Source organism: Oncorhynchus mykiss, chromosome 4 (assembly GCF_057628025.1).
Source record: "Oncorhynchus mykiss isolate SJ-2025 chromosome 4, ASM5762802v1, whole genome shotgun sequence".
In the NCBI taxonomy this organism is placed as follows: Eukaryota; Metazoa; Chordata; class Actinopteri; order Salmoniformes; family Salmonidae; genus Oncorhynchus; species Oncorhynchus mykiss.
This window is the reverse complement of record NC_143025.1, coordinates 23,227,389-23,248,610: the sequence shown is the minus strand read 5'-3', so window position 1 is coordinate 23,248,610 and position 21,222 is coordinate 23,227,389. Positions and strand designations below refer to the sequence as shown.

The 21,222-nt window shown below is 39.9% G+C and overlaps 1 protein-coding gene and 1 long non-coding RNA gene across 6 annotated transcripts in view; both read right to left on the bottom strand.

The window, feature by feature from the left end:
- The window catches only part of LOC110521547 (uncharacterized), a 142,092-nt gene that overhangs the window by 13,799 nt on the left and 107,071 nt on the right, over positions 1 to 21,222 (bottom strand). For all 5 annotated transcript variants that reach the window (XR_002473162.3, XR_016495167.1, XR_002473161.3 and 2 more), the window contains one exon: positions 16,267 to 16,372. This is a non-coding gene — a long non-coding RNA (uncharacterized LOC110521547). The remainder of the gene's footprint in view (positions 1 to 16,266; positions 16,373 to 21,222) is intronic.
- Positions 19,357 to 20,458, bottom strand: LOC110521546 (transcription factor Sox-2). The gene has a single exon (XM_021599151.3). The coding sequence runs from the start codon at positions 20,322 to 20,324 to the stop codon at positions 19,377 to 19,379; it is 948 nt and encodes a 315-aa protein (XP_021454826.1). The 5' UTR covers positions 20,325 to 20,458; the 3' UTR covers positions 19,357 to 19,376.

Below are 21,222 nucleotides of genomic sequence, written 5' to 3'. Positions count from 1 at the left end.
TTCAGGGCCTGCCCATGGCTCATGCCAGCCAGACCCAGTTGTGTTCTTCGGCTTGGCAGTGTCTCTGAAGCCCAGACTGTTCACTCAACTTGGAGTCGCTCAGAGGAACTTTATCAAAAATGTAGATAAACAGGTTCAAGTAAGGTTAAACTTTGTAATAGGGATACTGCCAGGGATGAAGAAAATCCTTATTGCAATGTTGACTATTCCTTTCCATTGCAAACACGTTTAGAGATATACCGAATTGTTTAAAGCACTATTAGCTCGAGACCAACAAGGATTGAAACTATATGCTGAATTTTGATAGCCTTAGTGAAATGTAGATTTCCCAGAATGCATAGCGATTGTATTTTCTTTGAGTGCCACTGGTTCAGACAGCATGCTAGTTGTTTTTGTGCCAACATGTAATTTACATTTTCAAGGAGAACTGCAGGTGGCTTTACAGTGTCCTAACCAAAGCATTAAATAAACAGAGGTGTGTGTCTACTTTGATTATACATTTATTCTGTTACAGTTGGAACACAGGAGGGGGCGAATCAAAAGGCTCATTTTCAGGATGTCACAGCTCTGAACATGAACAATGAACATTTGTATTGTGTTTTCAAAGTTTGAGCCACGTGATCACTGTTTGTATATCATTTACCCACAAAATATCACATTTTTCATACATACGCATAGCCTTTACTGATATTGTGTGTTGCTTTGGATGCTATGGAAGTGTCAGCTAATTGACCATAACTTTATCAAAAAACAAATTCCTTATCATTATCATTCCGCCCAGATATTCTCCTTAGATAGATAAAGCCTAAGTAAATGAGTGTGGGGGATATGATGAATGAACAGGGTTGAAAAGCAGAAATCCTGTTGTGTGTGTGCACTGCACTCTGTGACAGAGCTCTAGATAGCTGTACGCTAGAATGTTTGTCCCAGTGAAAAGGGGGCTATGTTCGGCCCAGACTGGGCCCCATAATGCTGCAAACTCCACGGATTTGGAGCTCTCTTTTGTTGTCTCGGCAATGCTGACATCACACACTGCTGACGGGCCGAAATCCCTCTTTCTCCAGCACCAGCACTTTTGAAACAAAACTGCCATGACACTGATGAGTAACGCCAACTTGCCCAAAAAATCCCTCATTAAATCACACACAAGCACGTGTGTGCATACTCACACAGGCACACAGGCACACAGCTGTGTGTTACCAATAAATCCAAAAGGTAATCAGAAAAATATTACTGCTGCCACAAACACTTTTCATGAAGCCTCTACAAGTGGACCTGGCACTAACACTGTTAGTCTCTGACGCTGACTCGCCTGTCCTTCCCCAACCATTTCTCACATTTTAACAAACAAATACTGAAACATTACGACAAACAGCATCTAAATGTGGCTGAGATTATGATAGGCATTACATATCTTAATGACAAACCGTTATGTAATTGCAGAAGACATGAATGATGTGGCCATGTTGGTATTGGTATCTGAATGTGAGAGGAGAGGGGGAATGACAGGTTTTCCATCAGGATGGAGTTATAAGACACAGATAATGTAAGGTTAGCTTACACTTCAGTGTTTGCAGAAACATTTGCATAGGAACACATGACTCAGGACTCTTTGTGGGTGATTGATTAGACAAGAGGCTAAAGTAAGAGAGGTTCTCACTCTGGACTGAGTTCAAATGTAGGATACTGTTGCTGAATCCATTCAGTTTGAAAATAATAGTGAAACACTCCATGAGTGTCATCTCTTCCAAATAAACCAGCCAGTGTTTTTCCAGTTATAGGGATACACTCTCTTCCCTACTGGAAGAGGAAAACTGTTGGGATGATACCAGCTCTCAGAAGCATCATGAAGGTCCCACTCAAACAATCAATCACAATAGCCTCCTCAGGCACTTAGACTAGTGTCCTCCCTCAAAGCCTATCTCTCTATCACCCCCCTCACACACACACACACACACACACGCCACCCTCGAGTCTAGGGAGTATCAATCTGTTAAACATGTGACAAATGGCATCATTTGGGAGGCCATGGGGCATATCCAGGACCAATGAGACAGCAGATATAGGCTGTGAAGAGCTGCCCTTCATTCACACATGCTCCTGTGGGACTCGCCATGACAATTTCAAAATCACTGAACAAGTTGACACTTATCTGCAGGGCAATGAGCACCACTACCCTCTGAGGGAGGAATCCATATCCTCAATCCACATGGGAAGACGTGTAACCAAACAAAACTATGTCATGGAAAAACAATGGTTTCAAAGTCGGAAGCATACATGACCATTCTAAAAACATTAGTATTGCCAAAGTTAGATATTGGTATTTTACTAACTTATGTACACTCAATCAGTTAAGTTCATCAACAAATATAGACATATTTATTCATGTCATTGATTTAATACACAACTCAATATGACAACAATATACAGTACCTGTCAAAAGTTTGGACACACCTACTCATTCAAGGGTTTTTCTTTATTTTTACTATTTTCTATTTTGTAGAATAATAGTAAAGATATCAAAACTATGAAACAACACATGGAATCATGTAGTAAGCAAAAAAGTGTTAAACAAATCAAAATATATTTTATATTTGAGATTCTTTAAAGTACCCTTTGTCTTGATGACAGCTTTGCTCTGGACCCTGATCTCTCGTTTGACGAACATATCAAGACTGTTTCAAGGACAGCTTTTATCCATTTACGTAACATTGCAAAAATCTGAAATTTTCTGACCAAAAATGATGCTGAAAAATTAATCCATGCGTTTGTTACATCTAGGTTAGACTACTGCAATGCTCTATTTTCCGGCTACCCGGATAAAGCACTAAATAAACTTCAGTTAGTGCTAAATACGGCTGCTAGAATCCTGACTAGAACCACAAAATGTGATCATATTACTCCAGTGCAAACCTCCCTACACTGGCTTAATGTTAAGGCAAGGGCTGATTTCAAGGTTTTACTGCTAACCTACAAAACATTACATGTGCTTGCTCCGTACATACCTACACGTTACGGTCACAAGACGCAGGCCTCCTAATTGTCCCTAGAATTTCTAAGCAAACAGCTGGAGGCAGGGCTTTCTCCTATTGAGCTCCATTTTTATGGAATGGTCTGCCTACCCATGTGAGAGACGCAGACTCTGTCTCAACCTTTAAGTCTTTACTGAAGACTCATCTCTTCAGTAGGTCCTATGATTGAGTGTAGTCTAGCCCAGGAGTGTGAAGGTGAACGGAAAGGCAATGGAGCAACGAACCGCCCTTGCTGTCTCTGCCTGGCCGGTTCTCCTCTCTCCTCTGGGATTCTCTGCCTCTAACCCTATTACAGGGGCTGAGTCACTGGCTTACTGTTGCTCTTCCATGCTGTTCCTAGGAGTGGTGCGTCACTTGAGTGGGTTGAGTCACTGATGTGGTCTTCCTGTCTGGGTTGGCGCCCCCCCTTGGGTTGTGCCTTGGCGGAGATCTTTGTGGGCTATACTCGGCCTTGTCTCAGGATGGTAAGTTGGTGGTTGAAGATATCCCTCTAGTGATGTGGGGGCTGTGCTTTGGCAAAGTGGGTGGGGTTAAATCCTGCCTGTTTGGCCCTGTCTGGGGGTATCATTGGATGGGGCCACAGTGTCTCCTGACCTCTCCTGTCTCAGCCTCCTGTATTTATGCTGCAGTAGTTTATGTGTCGGGGGGCTAGGGTTAGTCTGTTATATCTGGAGTATTTCTCCTGTCTTATCTGATGTCCTGTGTGAATATAAGTATGCTCTATCTAATTCTCTTTTTCTTTCTTTCTTTCTTTCTTTCTTTCTTTCTTTCTTTCTTTCTTTCTTTCTTTCTTTCTTTCTTTCTATCTTTCTTTCTTTCTTTCTCTCTCTCGGAGGACCTGAGCCCTAGGACCATGCCTCAGGACTACCTGGCATGATGACTCCTTGTTGTCCCCAGTCCACCTGGCTGTGCTGCTGCTCCAGTTTCAACTGTTCTGCCTGCGACTATGGAACCCTGACCTGTTCACTGTGACTACTATTATTTGACCATGCTGGTCATTAATGAACATTTGAACATCTTGGCCATGTTCTGTTATAATCTCCACCCGGCACAGCCAGAAGAGGACTGGCCACCCCTCATAGCCTGGTTCCTCTCTAGTTTTCTTCCTATGTTTTTGCCTTTCTATGGAGTTTTTCCTAGCCACCGTGCTTCTACACATGCATTGCTTGCTGTTTGTGGTTTTAGGCTGGGTTTCTGTACAGCACGTTGGTATATCAGCTGATGTAAGAAGGGCTATATAAATACAATTGATTTGATTTGGCACACGCTTGGCATTCTCTCAACCAGCTTCATGAGGTAGTCACCTGGAATGCATCAATTAACAGGTGTGCCTTGTTAAAAGTTGATTTGTGGAATTTCTTTCCTTCTTAATGCGTTTGAGCCAATCAGTTGTGTTGTGACAAGGTAGCGGGTATACAGAATTGTTGTGTGATTGTGCTATTGTGTTATTGAATGTACGTTTGTTTATGTGTAACTCTATGTTGTTCTTTTTGTCGCACTGCTTTGCTTTATCTTGGCCAGGTAGCAGCTGTAAATGAGAACTTGTTCTCAACTGGCCTACCTGGTTAAATAAAGGTGAAATAAAAAAATAAAAAGGGGGATACCTAGTCAGTTGTACAACTGAATGCCTTCAACTGAAATGTGTCTTCTGCATTTAATCCAACCCCTCTTTGGTAAAAGACCAAGTCCATATTATGGCAAGAACAGCTCAAATAAGCAAAGAGAAACGACAGTCCATCACTACTTTAAGACATGAGTCAGTCAATGCGGAAAATTTCAAGAACTTTGAAAGTTTCTTTAAGTGCTGTCGCAAAAAACATCAAGCGATATGATGAAACTGGCTCTCTTGAGGACCGCCACAGGAAAGAAAGAGTTACCAGCCTCAGAAATTGCAGCCCAAACAAATTCTTCACAGAGTTCAAGTAACAGACATCTCAACATCAACTGTTCAGATGAGACTGCGTGAATCAGGCCTTCATGATTGAATTGCAACAAAGAAACCACTACTAATGGACACCAATAAGAAGAAGAGAATTGCTCGGGCCAAGAAACACGAGCCATGGACATTAGACCGGTAGAAATCTGTTGTTTGGTCTGATGAGTCCAAATTTGAGATTTTTGGTTTCAACCGCCGTGTCTTTGTGAAACGCAGAGTAGGTGAATGGATGATCTCCGCATGTGTGGTTCCCACAGTGAATCATAGAAGAGGTGTGATGGTGTGGGTGTGCTTTGCTGGTGACACTGTCTGGGATTTATTTAGAATTCAAGGCACACTTAACCAGCATGGCTACAACAGCATTCTGTAGCGATACGCCATCCCGTCTGGTTTGCATTTAGTGGGACTATCTTTTGTTTTTCCACAGGACAATGACCCAACACACCTTCAGGTTGTGTAAGGGCTATTTGACCAAGAAGGAGAGGAATGGAATGCTGCATCAGATGACCTGGCCTCCACAATCACCCGACATCAACCTAATTGAGATAGTTTGGGATGAGTTGGACCGCAGAGTGAAGGAAAAGCAGCCAATAAGTGCTCATCATATGTGGAAACTCCTACAAGACTGTTACAAAGAATTCCAGTTGAAACTGGCTGAGAGAATGCCAAGAGTGTCCAAAGCTGTCATCAAGGCAAAGAGTGGCTACTTTGAAGAATCTCAAATATAAAATATATTTTGATTTGTTTAACACTTTTTTTGGTTACTACATGATTCCATTTGTGCTATTTCATAGTTTTGATTTCTTCACTATTATTCTACAAGGTAGAAAATAGTAAAAAATAAAGAAAAACCCTTGAATGAGTAGGTGTGTCCAAACTTTTGACTGGTACTACTGTACATATATATATATATATATATATATATATATATAATTTATTTGTGGGGTTAATTTATTTTTTCTTGTTCAAGTGAAGAGGGCAAATGGGGACTTTCAGAACTGCATGAACACCCTGATAACTTTACAACAATCTATTGGCAAATGGCTCTCAATCAAACATCTCAAAAAAAGACTGTCAATCTTCTGTATAGATCAGTGAACTCCAGTGACAAGTAACGCAACAAACTGACACAACCCTAAGCTGATTAAATAGAACAGCAGCTCTGTGCTACACACACACACCAACTCTCTCCTAACTGCTGAAAACTTTTAATGAGCACTTCTAGCACACCCATAACCTCCCCTGCCCTGCCCCTCCCCTCCCACCCCTTACTGAAATCTGTGGAGATCTGTCAGTGCCAACTAAATTCTTACTCAGGTTGTCAACCATGCCTCTGCTAGACAGGGTCACAGGGTTAAAATCGATTTCACAGGCCACCTGGAGAGCCTAGGCTGCGAACTGACTCAAAAAATTTATATCAGACTTAGAATTGCTTACCACCCAGGGCTAGGCCCAGGCTAACACGCCCACTAAAAAGTCCCCAGCCCAACAGAAGTTTGCACAGGCAGGCTGGAGCTGATGACCCTGCAAGCTGACCTCCTCTAACTTCAACTGAATTGTTCTGGCAGTTTCCACGGTGACGAGGCACTCCAAGCTTTATCCTACTTGGGCTACTGAAACAAGTGGGACCAAATCTTCTCTCCATAATCTACTGGGCAAAAAAGTTGCATTTCCTTATTTTCTCTGAATGTCCTTTTTACAGGGTACCTATTGTGATTTATTTAGCATTTAGGTTGGATTTCTTCAACTGTGTAATGTAATAGATCATTATATTGATAGTTTATTATTTACAAAATTAGCATTTGTTTATGTAACTATGGCTGTAGTTGTTTTTGTTGTTGTTTTGGGGGATTAAGCTATGTTTTTGTGCCATTTCTTGTGGTGTTAATGTGGTCAAATGCCACTCTGCCACCCTCCCCATTTCTGCATAATTGTTATTGAATATCATTGCTGTCTTTCCATTTTTGTATTGTCTATAATACAAGTCCCCCTAATCTTTGTGTTTAGTGATTGTTCCTGTCCAAGATTCAGAGCAAACTTTCGCTCATACTGGACTATCAAAAGGGGAATTTACAAAGACTGATTTGTATAATCACACTCATCTGAAAGAACATCGACATCATTCTCTTATTAAACCACAATTTCACAACAGTCACTTGACTTTATACACTTCTGTGACAAAGAGGGTTGGGATCAATTCGGTTTTCAACTTTTCAATTAATTAATTCAATGAAGGCTACATAATCGCCTAAGGGTCATCCTTTGAGCTGCTTCTTACACTGGCCTAAAGTTCAAGACAATCAGAAGTCCTGACATCTAGAGCATTGAGTAAAATGAGTCTCCTATCTGTGTCAGTGAAAGCTAACACGATTAATCAATAACTGCAATTTTCAAATGTTTTCTTTTCCATTTCCTGTCAATAATGATTTGATCAATTGATCCTTTTCTTTAACTACTTTTCCCTTTCTCAGACTGTCCTTGTGGACAGGAATGTTTTGCGTTTTACATGAATGGTCACTTGGCGAGCGCTAACGCATTTTTCAGCGCAATGCACGACCAAATAAAGCTAAGTAGACTGCGAAAACGTCGTTCTTACTAGATACTTTAATGTACACTTCATTACCTCAAGGATCGGTTATATTAACATCTGAGCTACAAGCCTTGAGTGCACTCACCCGGGGGCGACTGTGTGATGGAGTGATGTTGTGATTGTGATTGGATGCACGCAGAGTAGAAGGTGCTCATGGGTTAATGTCCCGCGTATCATCGGGCAAAACGTTAAATGACACAAGCTGTCACAAAATCAATAAGAGTGGTCCAGCTGTCCTGGATCTTCATCTCCTCTTGAAGTCATAACTTGGTCTGACACCATGTCACCTTTGTGGCCTTGCTTCATATGGCCATTACGTTTCATGAGTTGAGCAATGAGCCATGGAAATAGAGGGCATTACTCTTTACTTCTAGGCCTACAACTATGGACATTGTCAACCTTGACCCAGGAGTCGACTTAACATAGTAAACGTAAATGTGTCTCCCTCCAATGAATATGGAGCGTTAGGTTTCGTCTGGTACGTATTAATTTGTGGAAGTCCATCATCCATTTCATATGATATCTTACCATTTTAAATATGTGTGGCCTACATTAGGGGTTAGGGCAGGGTTTCCCAAACTCGGTCCTCGGGACCCCAAGGGGTGCACGTTTTGTTTTTTGCCCTCTCACTACACAGCTGATTCAGATAATCAACTAATCGTCAAACTTTCAATCAGCTGTGTAGTGTTAGGGCCAAAAAACAAAACGTGCATCCCTTGGGGTCCCGAAGACGAGTTTGGGAGACACTGGATTAGAGACACTGGATTAGGGGTTAAGGTTAGGCAGTACTTGATTTGAGCTGGATCCTGCAGAACAGAATCGGTCTCCTCTACGTTTTTTCTGTTTCTTTCCCGGAACCCATTTGTCAGGATCCAGTACCTCCTCTTGTCATGAAAAACTATGTTCACTGTTTGCAATGTAAAAATTATAATAAAATCAGAGTTAAGTTCAACCAATCAAGTTTCCTCTTCTGTAATTATCCGGCCCCCTAAAACACGTAATGTGAAAACGTGCCTGATGTTCTAAGAATTGGTTGTGTTCGGCCGGCCCGGTTTTATGGTTTGGCAACATTGTAGTCTGTTAAGACCAACGCGTGGCCATTGCTGTGGTGAGAGAGGGAAGTGCGCCTGTATCTCTCACGGAACTAGAATGAGATTCGCTTTCTATGATCTCTCTCTTCTCTGATAGACATAACCCTGCAACTTTAATATTTGCATTGTTGCACTTCATCATGTATTTTCTTATCCTGGCAGGAAGGGTACTGGAAGTTCCACAGCAATACATTTCTCAAAGTTATTGAATTACTGCTGTCTGTTCAGAAATAAATGAAAATAAAAAATACAACAGTAGGCCTATAATTTAGCCACAGTGGATCAATAGCTTGTTTAAAAAAAACATTGTATAAATGCCTAGCTGTGGACTGTGTGCCTACTGTTGGAAACGTGCGGCAAATCGTTAGTGAACAGCATGCAGGCAAAACGGGCCTTTCACAATATTTCGAATACAATTGTGGGAAAACACATGTTGGAAAGCAAATGGATTTAGCTGAAAATAGAATAGTAATTTGTTTGTAGGCTACCAAATATACTATCAGCTTCAAAATAGTCCTATTGCGGGAATAATTTCCTCCTCATATTGTACACTATGTCCCCAGACACCTAGGCCTACGACAAATGTGTTTTTTTATTGATCGCAGATTCTCAGTTTGTCAGTGTCAAAGTAGCCTGTCATTTCAATCATTTGTGCGGTATTGAAAAATATTATTGTAATGTCTCCAGACATCTAAAATTGTGTAGAATTTCATTAAATGAGTTTATAAAAGGCCAGTTTTTTTCCCTTGACCCTAGGCTTAAAAAAGTTTTTCCATGTGTACAACTTTTGCAAGCGCCTCTACTCTACTGCTCTACTCTACTCTACTGCTCTACTCTACTCTACTGCTCTACTCTACTCTACTGCTCTACTCTACTCTACTGCTCTACTCTACTCTACTGCTCTACTCTACTCTACTGCTCTACTCTACTCTACTGCTCTACTCTACTCTACTGCTCTACTCTACTCTACTGCTCTACTCTACTCTACTGCTCTACTCTACTCTACTCTACTGCTCTACTCTACTCTACTGCTCTACTCTACTCTACTGCTCTACTCTACTCTACTCTACTGCTCTACTCTACTCTACTGCTCTACTCTACTCTACTGCTCTACTCTACTCTACTCTACTGCTCTACTCTACTCTACTGCTCTTTGCAAGCACAAAGGCGATTATATGCATGTAATGCTTTATTATATGCCGCCACCCAATTTACAAATTAAGCACTGGGGTTGGGGGTTAAATGTAGAGTTAAGGGAAGGGTTAGCTAACATGCTAAGTAGCTAAAAAGTAGTAAGTAGTTGCTAAAATGTTAATGTTGTCCATGATGTGATTCGAACACACAACCTTTGGGTTGCTATATTTTAGGTATAATGCAATCTCCTTTAATTTTTGACTTAAGTAACCTTCTGTATTATGAAACTAGACCAAACAGAACATATCATAGGAGGGATATTTTTTAATGTCTTTTTTTTCAACCTTTTTTTTTTTTTAACCTCTAGGCAAGTCAGTTAAGAACACATTCTTAACGGCCTACACCAGCCAAACCCGGACGACGCTGGGACAATTGTGTGCCGCCCTATGGGACTCCCATAGGGCGGGTTGTGATACAGCCTGGATTCGAACTAGCCACTAGCACTGAGATGCAGTGCCCTAGACCGCTGCGCCAATCGGTATCCCAAATAGGGGCTTGAAAAAATAAATAACATTTGTTTCCTATGGCCTAATTAACAAGGCAGGGTCTCCCCTCCCTCCCAACTCCAGAACTCGTTTCATTGCGTTATGCTAATAGATGGGCTTATAACGCACAGACACTGAAATCTCATCCAGCTACTATTCGCTTTCCTGAGGGAGATGTCATTTCGCAGGGGGGGGACACAATGACGAGCTCGTGAGTGACAGAGCTCTGATCTCAGCGATAGGAAGATAGCCACCTGATTAAAATGGTTCGCTTGTTCCCCTTAGTCACTCGATCAGCGTGTGAACTCTTCTTATTTATAATCAAATGCAGTGACCGAGTAGCGCCCAGAACAGCACACTTCCAAGTTCCAACCCAATGTAATTCATTGCCCTATATTTATTAAACGCCGCCACAGGTGCAACTCTCAAAATCCAATATAGATAGTGTAAACATTTATAACAAAATAATTAATAGGTTTTATTATTATTCACCGTCTTATGAGTTTAAAAAAAACGTGTGGTCGCAACAGTACACGTTTTAGAAACGAAAAAATACATTTTAACCAATATATGAATAATATTTCCCAAAAGTGAGTGTCAGTCCCAGCCAGGGCATTGTTTACCCCGTGCAGACAGATCCCTGTCGCATCTGAGTCATGCGTTATTATCAGTCACAGAAAAACGCATTGGATGGTCTCTAGATACTTTTTTTTTAAGGACCCACTTTTCCATTCGAGAACTGTTTCTGTCAGAGCGACAGGAGAGGGACCATTCAAAAACTGTGAGCCACGGACCACTCTTGAGTATTAATTAGGATGATGCAATCCATAGAAACGTATGGATTCAACATAATCGACTTTCCAGTTCTGGCGGGAGAGATAGAATAGACAAGTAGTTGGAGGATATAATTTACTGTTTGAGGGAAGTCATGCGTGTAATTGAGTATATTTAACACCACCATTTTTAATGATCAATGATTAAGGGTGAACTCATTACATGTTTCAGTCTCTGCTTTTATCATTATTTGACTTTGTAGAGGATGTTGGTTCGTTTGTGCCATACTCTCAGCATTTCACACATTTGGGAGAAACATTTGGGAGGAAGAATTCTGCGTGTTTATTATGAAGCCCAACAATCTTTATTTTTTATGTCCGAGCAGACCTATTTGATTGATGTCTCTCACATTCCTGAATAGGCTTCTTAAAGATTTATTCGGCTATTCCTATATTTTCTCATTTTGATTGTCCTACAGGCTAAATATGTGAGCTTTTTCATCTGTATTTTAGATATGTGATAATTTTACGTTCTTCTGTCAACAAACCCAGGCGCTCAAGCAGAGTAGTTCTCCCACTTCCATTCAAATGACTCGGGCATCATGTCGCATGTCTATAAAGGGCCTTTGTAGTGCCCTTTCAGTACTCAGACAAACTTTTGTAAACACTTTGCTCTAAAGCATACAGAAAGTCAGCCGCTTGCGAACGAGCTGCTGTTCCTAGATTTATTTCCATTCACACTCTCGATCAGCCACAGGGATAAACATATTGATAAAGTTGTATAAGGTTTAACTTTTCATTGGGCCTACCGTTTCAAAGTTCAAACTGGTATTCCCTATAGATACAGGTATATATGCTCACATTGAATGACTGAACTATCTAAAGATAATACATATTTTCTATTTACATTGTAATGTATTTATTTTTCTTAAATCTCGAAATGTGTTACCCAGAGGCTTATAATGTGGTCCTTGATCAATATGGGATACATGAAGACTGAAATTTTGAAGGAATGAAGTGAACAATGAGTTATGCTGTTGGGGAAGTCAGTGCATTGCTGTCAACAGAGGGTTGGATAGTGACAGTCATCGTGGCCATTGCCACTACTGGGAAGTGACAGAAGCTCCCGTTTCGTCTGCTGATGATTTACGCAAAAACAACGTCGAACGTCAAAGATATAGTCCTACAATGTCACATGTATGATTTTAGAACGACTTGGAATAAAATTCACACTTTAACGAAACAAACCAATCTAAAACGTACGTGTTTTAATTTGATGATTTTGTAAGACATGTATTTATTTATATTCATATTGCATTAGTTGGTAGGCCCATCATATTACGTTTTTAGCCTAGAAGGCCTAATGAACGTCTCTGACGTTCCATGGTGCCAAGATGTAGGCATGTAGTTTGTCACCAACTGATGCTTGCTATAGGCTAAATCTGTGCTAAAGGGGGCTAAATGGAAGAGTGATACTTTTAAATTAGTATGTTTATAATGAAACTATGCTATTATTAAACCTTTATTTAACTAGGCAAGTCAGTTAAGAACAAATTCTTATTTACAATAACGTCCTACCTGGGAACAATGGGTTAACTGCCTTGTTCAGGGGCAGAACAACAGCTCGGGGATTCGATCCAGCTACCACAACACTACAACCAACTTTTTTTAAAGCATCTAGTATATAATGAAACATTAACAAAACGTTTTACAACTTGTTCTAGGCCTACGTTTTAATCATGCATGGTATTTCGCAATGTTATTTATCAGGTTTGAAAAGCTTGTCACAGTGGATGTGTTTTATGTTAGCATCGACACAGCAACACAACTATTAAAAGCAAACAAGCATCCTGCTCCCCACCCCACGCTGAGCTTCTCGCCTCATTTGTTTCCCAGGCTATGCCAGTGTTCCATAAAGCTCGAGCTTGATCTGCATCGTACTGCACACCCCTGCTGGCTGCACCGCTGCATGAAAGCATATATTGTTCTAGGCATGGGTGGACTGACCAATAGAAGTGGAAAAGCAGAAACACTTGCCCCGCAACTATTGTTGCGCATGGGTAAATTTTGTTTCCGCACAATAGCAGCCTAACCAATAACGTGCGCCGTTTTCAGATTAGAACGTACTCAGCCTATCATGTAGCAGTCCGTTATCACCTGTTGCCTGACAGACTGCGGTAGGCCTACTATACATGTGGTAGTAAATACCAGCCTGACAGACAGAATGTCCCAGAAGTGAAACTAAAGTTTTCAAGTCTGCTCAGCCTTATTTCCCATCACACAATGTTGCCCATTAAGATTAAAACATATTTTACTTTACTAGTAGGCAACCGGTCAAAGTTTTTGTCTCTTTGAAGGGGTAGGGGCAGAGGGCAGTTAAGCGCAAATATTGTTCATGGTATATTTAATGGCATAAATATTATTAATAGTGTATACATTCCCCTTACAATAGATGAATTTGAGTCACAAATGGTGTAGTCTATATGGACAGTGGTCGTGTCTTCTGCTCTAAATTATATCTTCGCTGTTCAATTGCAGTGTCCATGCACCTTCTGAAATTACCACAATTAGATGTGCATTGTTCCTAACCCAATCTAACGAAGCGTTTGGCGTTATTAGCCTAAATAATAAAGAGATGATGATTTATATTGTTTTTCGTGAAAAAAAGGCATTATACGCTGTTATCCTGTCATTAAGAATGTATTAACTCGAATTAGTTATACAACAATATGTATATTTAAATTTGAGCTAGGCCTGCCACTTTCAGCAGTTTTGTTCCTTTCTAAAATAGGCCCAATCTGTGTTTGTATTAGCTAGGATACGTAGTGACATGCTTCATCATAAAAAGTATAATCGTCCAATATGATGCAGTTTCTGTTTAGCCTACTGTATCCCATCATTGGTAGAGTATGCACTATGCGGTGAATAACCTGATATATGCAAAGCTATGTTAAATTCAACTAGCAACAAATACTCTCAATGACTACCTCAAGTGTCAGTTGATTTAAAAAATAAATAAAACACAACACAACTTGAGTCACTGAAATCATGAAACGTGAGAGACCAACTGTTGTATCTTATCAGAGCTAAATCCCGCGGTTTGATTAGAATTATAGTCAAGTGCCAATAGGCCTCCATAGCAACTTCATAGCAACTTCAGTGGTCTTCCACTGGGCAAACAGATGTCAATTCAACCTCTATTCCATGGTGGTTCAACGTAATTTCATTGAAATCACGTGGAAACAACGTTGATTCAACTAGTGTGTGATTAAACCAGTGTGTGGCCAGTGGGCATATTGTATTTACTAGGACATTGTTAGTGCCTACTTATCCATTGAACAGTGGTTACCGTCCTAATCCCCTAGACGCCAGAATATGCAATGAGTTTAGGGTCGCCGTTTTAGAATTTAAAACCCACCATCCATTAAATTAGGGTGTGTCCACAATCTAAAACAACTAAGTGGCCATGGTGCTGGTTGAGAAAAGGGTTCAACATTTGATTGTTATTAATTACAGACTGTGGGGCGGCAGGTAGCCTGGTGATTAGAGCGTTGGACTAGTAACCGAAAGGTGGCAAAATCGAATCCCCAAGCTGACAAGGTAAACATCTATCGTTCTGCCCCTGAACACGGCAGTTAACCCACTGTTCCTAGGCCGTCATTGTAAATAAGAATTTGTTCTTAACTGACTTGCCTAGTTAAATAAAAAGTACATAAAATCACAGTATATCAAAATGTCCACAGAAAACAACTTGAAGAATGTTTTAAATAATGTAGGATATGATCTGTTCTCAAAGCATACATTTTGATATTGCTATAAACCTTTCATTATCAATTATAAGTGATATAAACACAGGAAAACACAATAACAATCCTGAGTCATTCAGCCCATGGTTGTGTATATCTTCTGGCGAGCTGTAAAGTGTGTGAGCTCCGCTCGGTAAGGACTGCACTGCACTGAGAATGTGTGAGAGGCGCAGAGATGATGGCATGCTGGCCGACAGTGTGTGGTCTATTGAAATGAATGCGCATTTTGGCTGCGCAGGGACCCCCATCCCCCTGCTTCCCTGCACCTGCACTGGATCAGGGAGCGACTGCCATTCACCCCTGAAACCACTGTTAAAATAGACGATATCTCTGACAGTTTTCAATTCAACGAATCTCACAATGCTACACCCCCTACAGATACCCGTCCACTACAACCCCCAACTCCTCAAAAACTACAGCAGATAAAGCGACAAAAATCGTTACTTTAGGGAAAGTCGTTTTCTTTACACTGTTGTGTATGCGATCACTGACTAGTGGCCCAATAACGAGACATAGCCCTAGGCCTAATATTTTCCGGACGAAATAATAAGTGCATTAAAACATAAACAACAATAAAACAACAATAATAATAATGAATTAAATATAATCTCCTCAAATTCCATTATGCCACCAAGGGAAATAAGAGTAGGCTAATAGTGCATATGTGCATAATAGTGCATAATAGTGCATATGTGTATAGGCCTATGCCTATTGTGTAGCCTACCATGACTTTCTTCCAGATTTCCTTATGTTTTAGTTTCTGAAGAATAAGTTATAGGAAGATATAGGCTACTCTCTCACATGGTGTGTCCAACATACGATCAGTAAATCTGGTAACTGATTAGGGGTTTGATTAGAAGCCTATTGGGGACTATTACGTGTGCGCATATTCCACTACCTCAGAGAACACTTAGTTAGTGTTATCCATCCATACACTAAACCCTAAAACTAACCCCTACCTTAACCCTAACCTTAACCCTTACCTTACCCGATTTACGTTAAAATGGTTAAGGTCAGAGTTGGGACGTCCCAAGGATCCCGAATTAGCAAACACCGTTAACACTATAGGACACATCTCTGACGTTTATATATAATTTATTAAACGATACACATTTTAACTACAAAAACTAATATAGAAATAGCAGATAGGCATATAGGTTATCTGATTGAATATTGAGGTCTCTTGACGCATATCTTACTTTGAATGAGATCTGGACACTAGATATGAAGATGTGTTTATACACGTTGGGCCCTCATATGTTGTGATTATTACGTTCCAGGAAGAGCGTGTCATTTCACAAAGATATCTAAATATATTATCTGAGGGGTTTTACTATGAGCAAAACATAGAGTGCTTACCACCTGTTGCTGTCCACAGCTGCCGCAGCCTCCGCGCGGACCGCGGCGGAGCAAAATCAAGGCCTTTTGGAACAATTGGGTCCTCTTCTTATACGGCGCTGTTATCCTAAATCACACAAAACGATACATTTAGTTGTCAATGTTTTACGTGTGTACTCGGTAGTTCCATTTATAACAAAAGGGACAATATCCAAGCATTCAAAACATTAGAGGGTTGAACACAACCCAGCGGCGTTTGAATCTGGCGCTCCATTGAGCGCTTTGAGATTAAATCACGCAATTGAAAATACATTTAAACACTCATCTTTTATCCTTCTCTCCTATGTGGTGGCCCAACAAGGGGATTCCTTGACTGATCACTGCTCCTCCAGGGAATAGTCCAAGCCTGATATCCCTTATTCAATGTGTAGAAAACGGGAGTCTCTCAATGAAAGTCCAACACAAAAGTCTTAAATTCAAGATGTTCAGGAGCCTAATATTAGGTTTATAGTAAATTCCCTTTACCTTATCACAACTATTGCGAATATAGCCTAGTCGTCCGCTCCATTTATATTTTCATGAATGTTTTCCACTTACGTATTTGCAATATACTTTAAAGGTAAAATGCATATCTGTCGTTTCTCCTAATCTCCAAAAACATTAATGTAACTAAAGCTAAATGCTCATACTCAATATATATATAGGCTAGCATATGATCACATAGGCCTTTAGTGCTGCCATTAAATTAAAATGAAAAGCCTAACACTCTCGACCTTTAAACATCCTAGTTTATCAAACATGTTCAGCTATTACAACCAATTATAGGTACTGCTTGTATAAATAATTAATTTAACCACTGCTGCCTGACCCCTTGAAAGTCCGGTATAGGGACACGATTTTCAGAATAATACTTTGGAAAGAGCCCTCGTCAAATATTAATTTAGCGGTTAATGTGAGCTCCTCTCCCCCGGGACCTAGTCTCATAGAGGCTTCCCAGCCTTGGCAAGCAACAGTTCTAATCTACCTCTGTAGTTAAAAAAAAAAAATTTAACACCCACATATTTAAAACGTTATATTCAATGGATAGACCATAATCTCATCCAGGTTTAATTTGGGGAAATGACAGACGACAGTTTGAACACTTCAGGCAAGATAGTTTAAAGTTATGCCCATCGACATGAACTGTGTGAACCATGGTTAAGAGAAATCATAATTTGAATAAACAGTGAATTCAATGCCCATTCGAATATGGAGATATTTAGGCTACAGAGGCCTACCTCTGAGTGAAAATTATTTGCGCTGTTTGGGTCTTTTGATTATTTGCAGAAATACTTTCCATTTGATTTAATCCTTAAACAGGCTACATTAAGGGTTAGCCAGTAGAACAATTTATATTAAAGAAATAATACAATTAGGCCTAATATGGAGCGACATTAAACAGAACAATGAAAAATGATGTGGTGCATGCATGCTTTCAAGACAACTAGGCTTATAACAGGCATATTTATTAAATCTATTTTTTTCGTTGTTGCTCAGTAGGGTCTATCTTTATTCATATATCAAGAGCCTCAATGTTATTAATGTTTTATTATCCATACCACAAACATGCCTACATATTATCCAAACTAGAAACATGCCTTCATAATCCAGCTCACATGGACTGCGTCTATGTTGTCACACTTGTTTTCTGATACATGAGAGCTAAACTTAATTCATTCAAATCAGTAGTCCTATGAAATGATATGCACCAAACCGGTTCTCAATTAGAATTATAAAATCAATCAAATGATGTGTGTATTGATTAAAGAAAAATATAAAATGAACGACTACCTGGAGAGAATCTTCAACATTTTGAGCGAATGATCTTACACGCAAAGCATAGGGTTTGAGGCAACAAACTTTCGCACGCGGTTGTCCTTCTTAATCCTTAGCTCCATAGCTCATTTCACAAAAAAATTAAAAACGTCGTTAAACTGAGTCTAAATCATCTGAAGACTTAACATGACAAAGAAACAGGCATGCACACGTGTTCTTAGACACAGATGCACAGACGCATACACACATGTACGCACAAAATGATGTGGTTTGATTTATTTTTTGTTGATATTTCTGATGAGATATGATTTAAGACTTAGCATGTTATAATAACTTAATTAGGCTATATTCCTGTGTGTCCTTGGATTGTAAAAAAAAAAAAAACATGACAGAATATTAAGGTCTATCAAGTTCTGACATATGATGTGATGAATAAATACTGATGCAACATGAATAACATAAATGCAATACAAAACATGGACAATCCACAACAAATTGAGCGAGGATGACAATCTTATCTAATTAATCAAATGATAAATAAAATCAAAACTCATACAATTTCAAGTATCCAAATTTCAAAAATTTATTCATTTCAAACTGCATATTGAAAAAACTTCGCTGAAATTGTAACTGTTATAATGATGAAATTAGTTCGAATATATGTACATGGAGTGTTGGCTGCTGCGTACAGACCACATTTTAAAATACAACTACGGGAATGAAATGTTGAAATAAAAACTTAAAATATCACAGTAAATATACATCAATTGTACAAATCATTAGAAAATAAGGAACACAAACTTCATACCTCTAACAGATGAAAAGTGGGAGACAAAATATAAATTAACAATTATGCTTAACCTGTAAGGAAAGGTTTCTGCTTATTCTTATTTTTTTTTAAGAAATTAAAATGGTTTAGTACTAATGAACCTTGAGGAGAAACATTTACCTGCTTTGCTTATAGGCCTACTTCCGCTATTCCAATGTTTGCAGTTTTAGGAGTATCTTGAACTCAATTTCAATTCTGCCATTGTCTTTTCTGCAGAATTTCGGTTTATAAAAATGTAACCTCTTGTAGTTTACAAAAATTACATCTGATTGTTATGTTTTTTTTATATATAAATACTGTACAAAAGGTGATTGCAGTAATAAAACATCTGATTGAGACTCTCCCACTTTCTACTTTCCAAACTCATACACCATTGAAAAACTTTATAGAAAAAGTTATTTCCTTGAGTTCTGTACAACTTTTACCACCCAAAAATGTCTGTACAAAAATAGTCCATAGTAGTCCAGTTTCTCTTATTAAAGTTTATTTACATATGTGATAGTGGGAGTGTGCCATTAATCGTCGTGCCTGGTACAGGTGCGCTCTGGTAATGTTGGGACATATGGAGTCTGCTTTGGGCAGTTTGCTCCGGCACCTCAGCACCCGGTAAATACATACTGATCATGTCCCGTAGGTCTCCAGTCTGACACGGAGCACCCCTTGAGTGAGACGAAGACGTGACTATGGGGGGACTGCAACTGGACTCTGACTTGACCACCGAACCCATGGAGCCCAGAGTCATTCCAGGAGTGCTCTGCTGTGAGTATGACATGCTATACGTGGGTGATCCGTTCATGTAGGTCTGGGAGTTTGTCATGGAGTTGTACTGAAGTGCGCTCATGTCATAGCGGTGCATTTGCTGCATCTGTGCGGTGTTGTGAGCGTTTAAACCAGGGTGCTGCCCATAACCAAGCTGCTCCTGCATCATGCCATAACCTCCATTGGTCCAGCCGTTCATATGTGCGTAACTGTCCATCCTTTGATTAACCCCACCGCCCAAGCCTCCCCCTACACCCACTCCAGCGCCCATGGCATTGCCGCCTGTCGCAAGAAGTCCACCTGGCAGAGTATACTTGTCCTTCTTCATCAGGGTCTTGGTTTTCCTCCGGGGTCTGTATTTGTAATCCGGATGTTCCTTCATGTGGAGAGCCCGGAGACGCTTCGCTTCGTCAATGAAAGGTCGCTTTTCGCTCTCGGATAGAAGCTTCCACTCGGCCCCAAGTCTTTTGCTTATTTCCGAATTGTGCATTTTGGGGTTTTCCTGTGCCATCTTTCTTCGTTGTCCCCTCGACCAAACCATGAAGGCATTCATGGGTCTCTTGACTCGGTCCGGACTGTTTTTCAGGTTGTTTCCAGATGCATTTGAATTCCCCGTAACCCCAGAATTTGTCTGGGGTGCGGTTGGTTTCAGTTCAGTTTCCATCATGTTATACATTATAAACAGATTTTTATTAAACTTGCCGACCAATTAAAAAAGTCCAACACAAAGGTAGCTGGAGTTACCTTGACGTTTTCAGTAACTTTGCAGAAATAGTAAACGTCTTTTTGCCTTCAGCCAGTAGGTCCTGTTGTGTCCAAAAACTTCTCTCTTGGTCTCAAAGAAACAACAAACTACTTTTCCCTCTTCGCCAGAGCCTTGACAACTCCGGATACTTTTTGAACAAGTTAATAGACAACCATTCATGGGATGAGTGCTGTCAGGGAATAAATGCCTTTTTACCTGACCAATCACAGAGCGACTGTTCCCTCGGCCAGGATTGTGTCTTTTATTTATCATAAAGGGGCGGGGTTACTCGCGGTCAGTGGTGGAGCACTGAGGCAGAAGCTGCGGTTATCAACCAATAGAAGCTATATATGTATTATTCCAAGTGCTTAAAGTGGGAACATTACACTAGGATGGCAAACTTTAAGTGCTTCCTACTGAAAATCGAGGAACACAAGCTCCAGAACTTATACAGTAGGATACATTTATGTTGTTAAGTAAACAGCATATCGGACCAATTCAGCTTTTTAAACTTTTATAGGCTACCATTTTTAAACTGGTTCAAACGTTATTTGGAAGCATAATACATAACATTTCAAACTTCATTCGGTATTTCATCTTCACTGAATCAAATGTTCAATGTGTCTTTAGATCAAGATAGCTATTTCGGCTATATAGTGATTTTTTTTAATGTTCAACGACAAAACAGAGGCAAAAGCAAATGGAGCATAAATCAAAACGTACACATACAAATATCCTAGCCTTTGCTTATAATAATCACTTCTTTATCAGTAGGCCTAGAGTGACAGTTGAAGAAATAGTTGTGAAAGTAGTAGTCTAGTTGTAGTAA

Bases quoted from the DNA above. Each gene is read 5' to 3' on its own strand.
- LOC110521546 (XM_021599151.3), bottom strand. From the start codon at position 20,324: ATGTATAACATGATGGAAACTGAACTGAAACCAACCGCACCCCAGACA.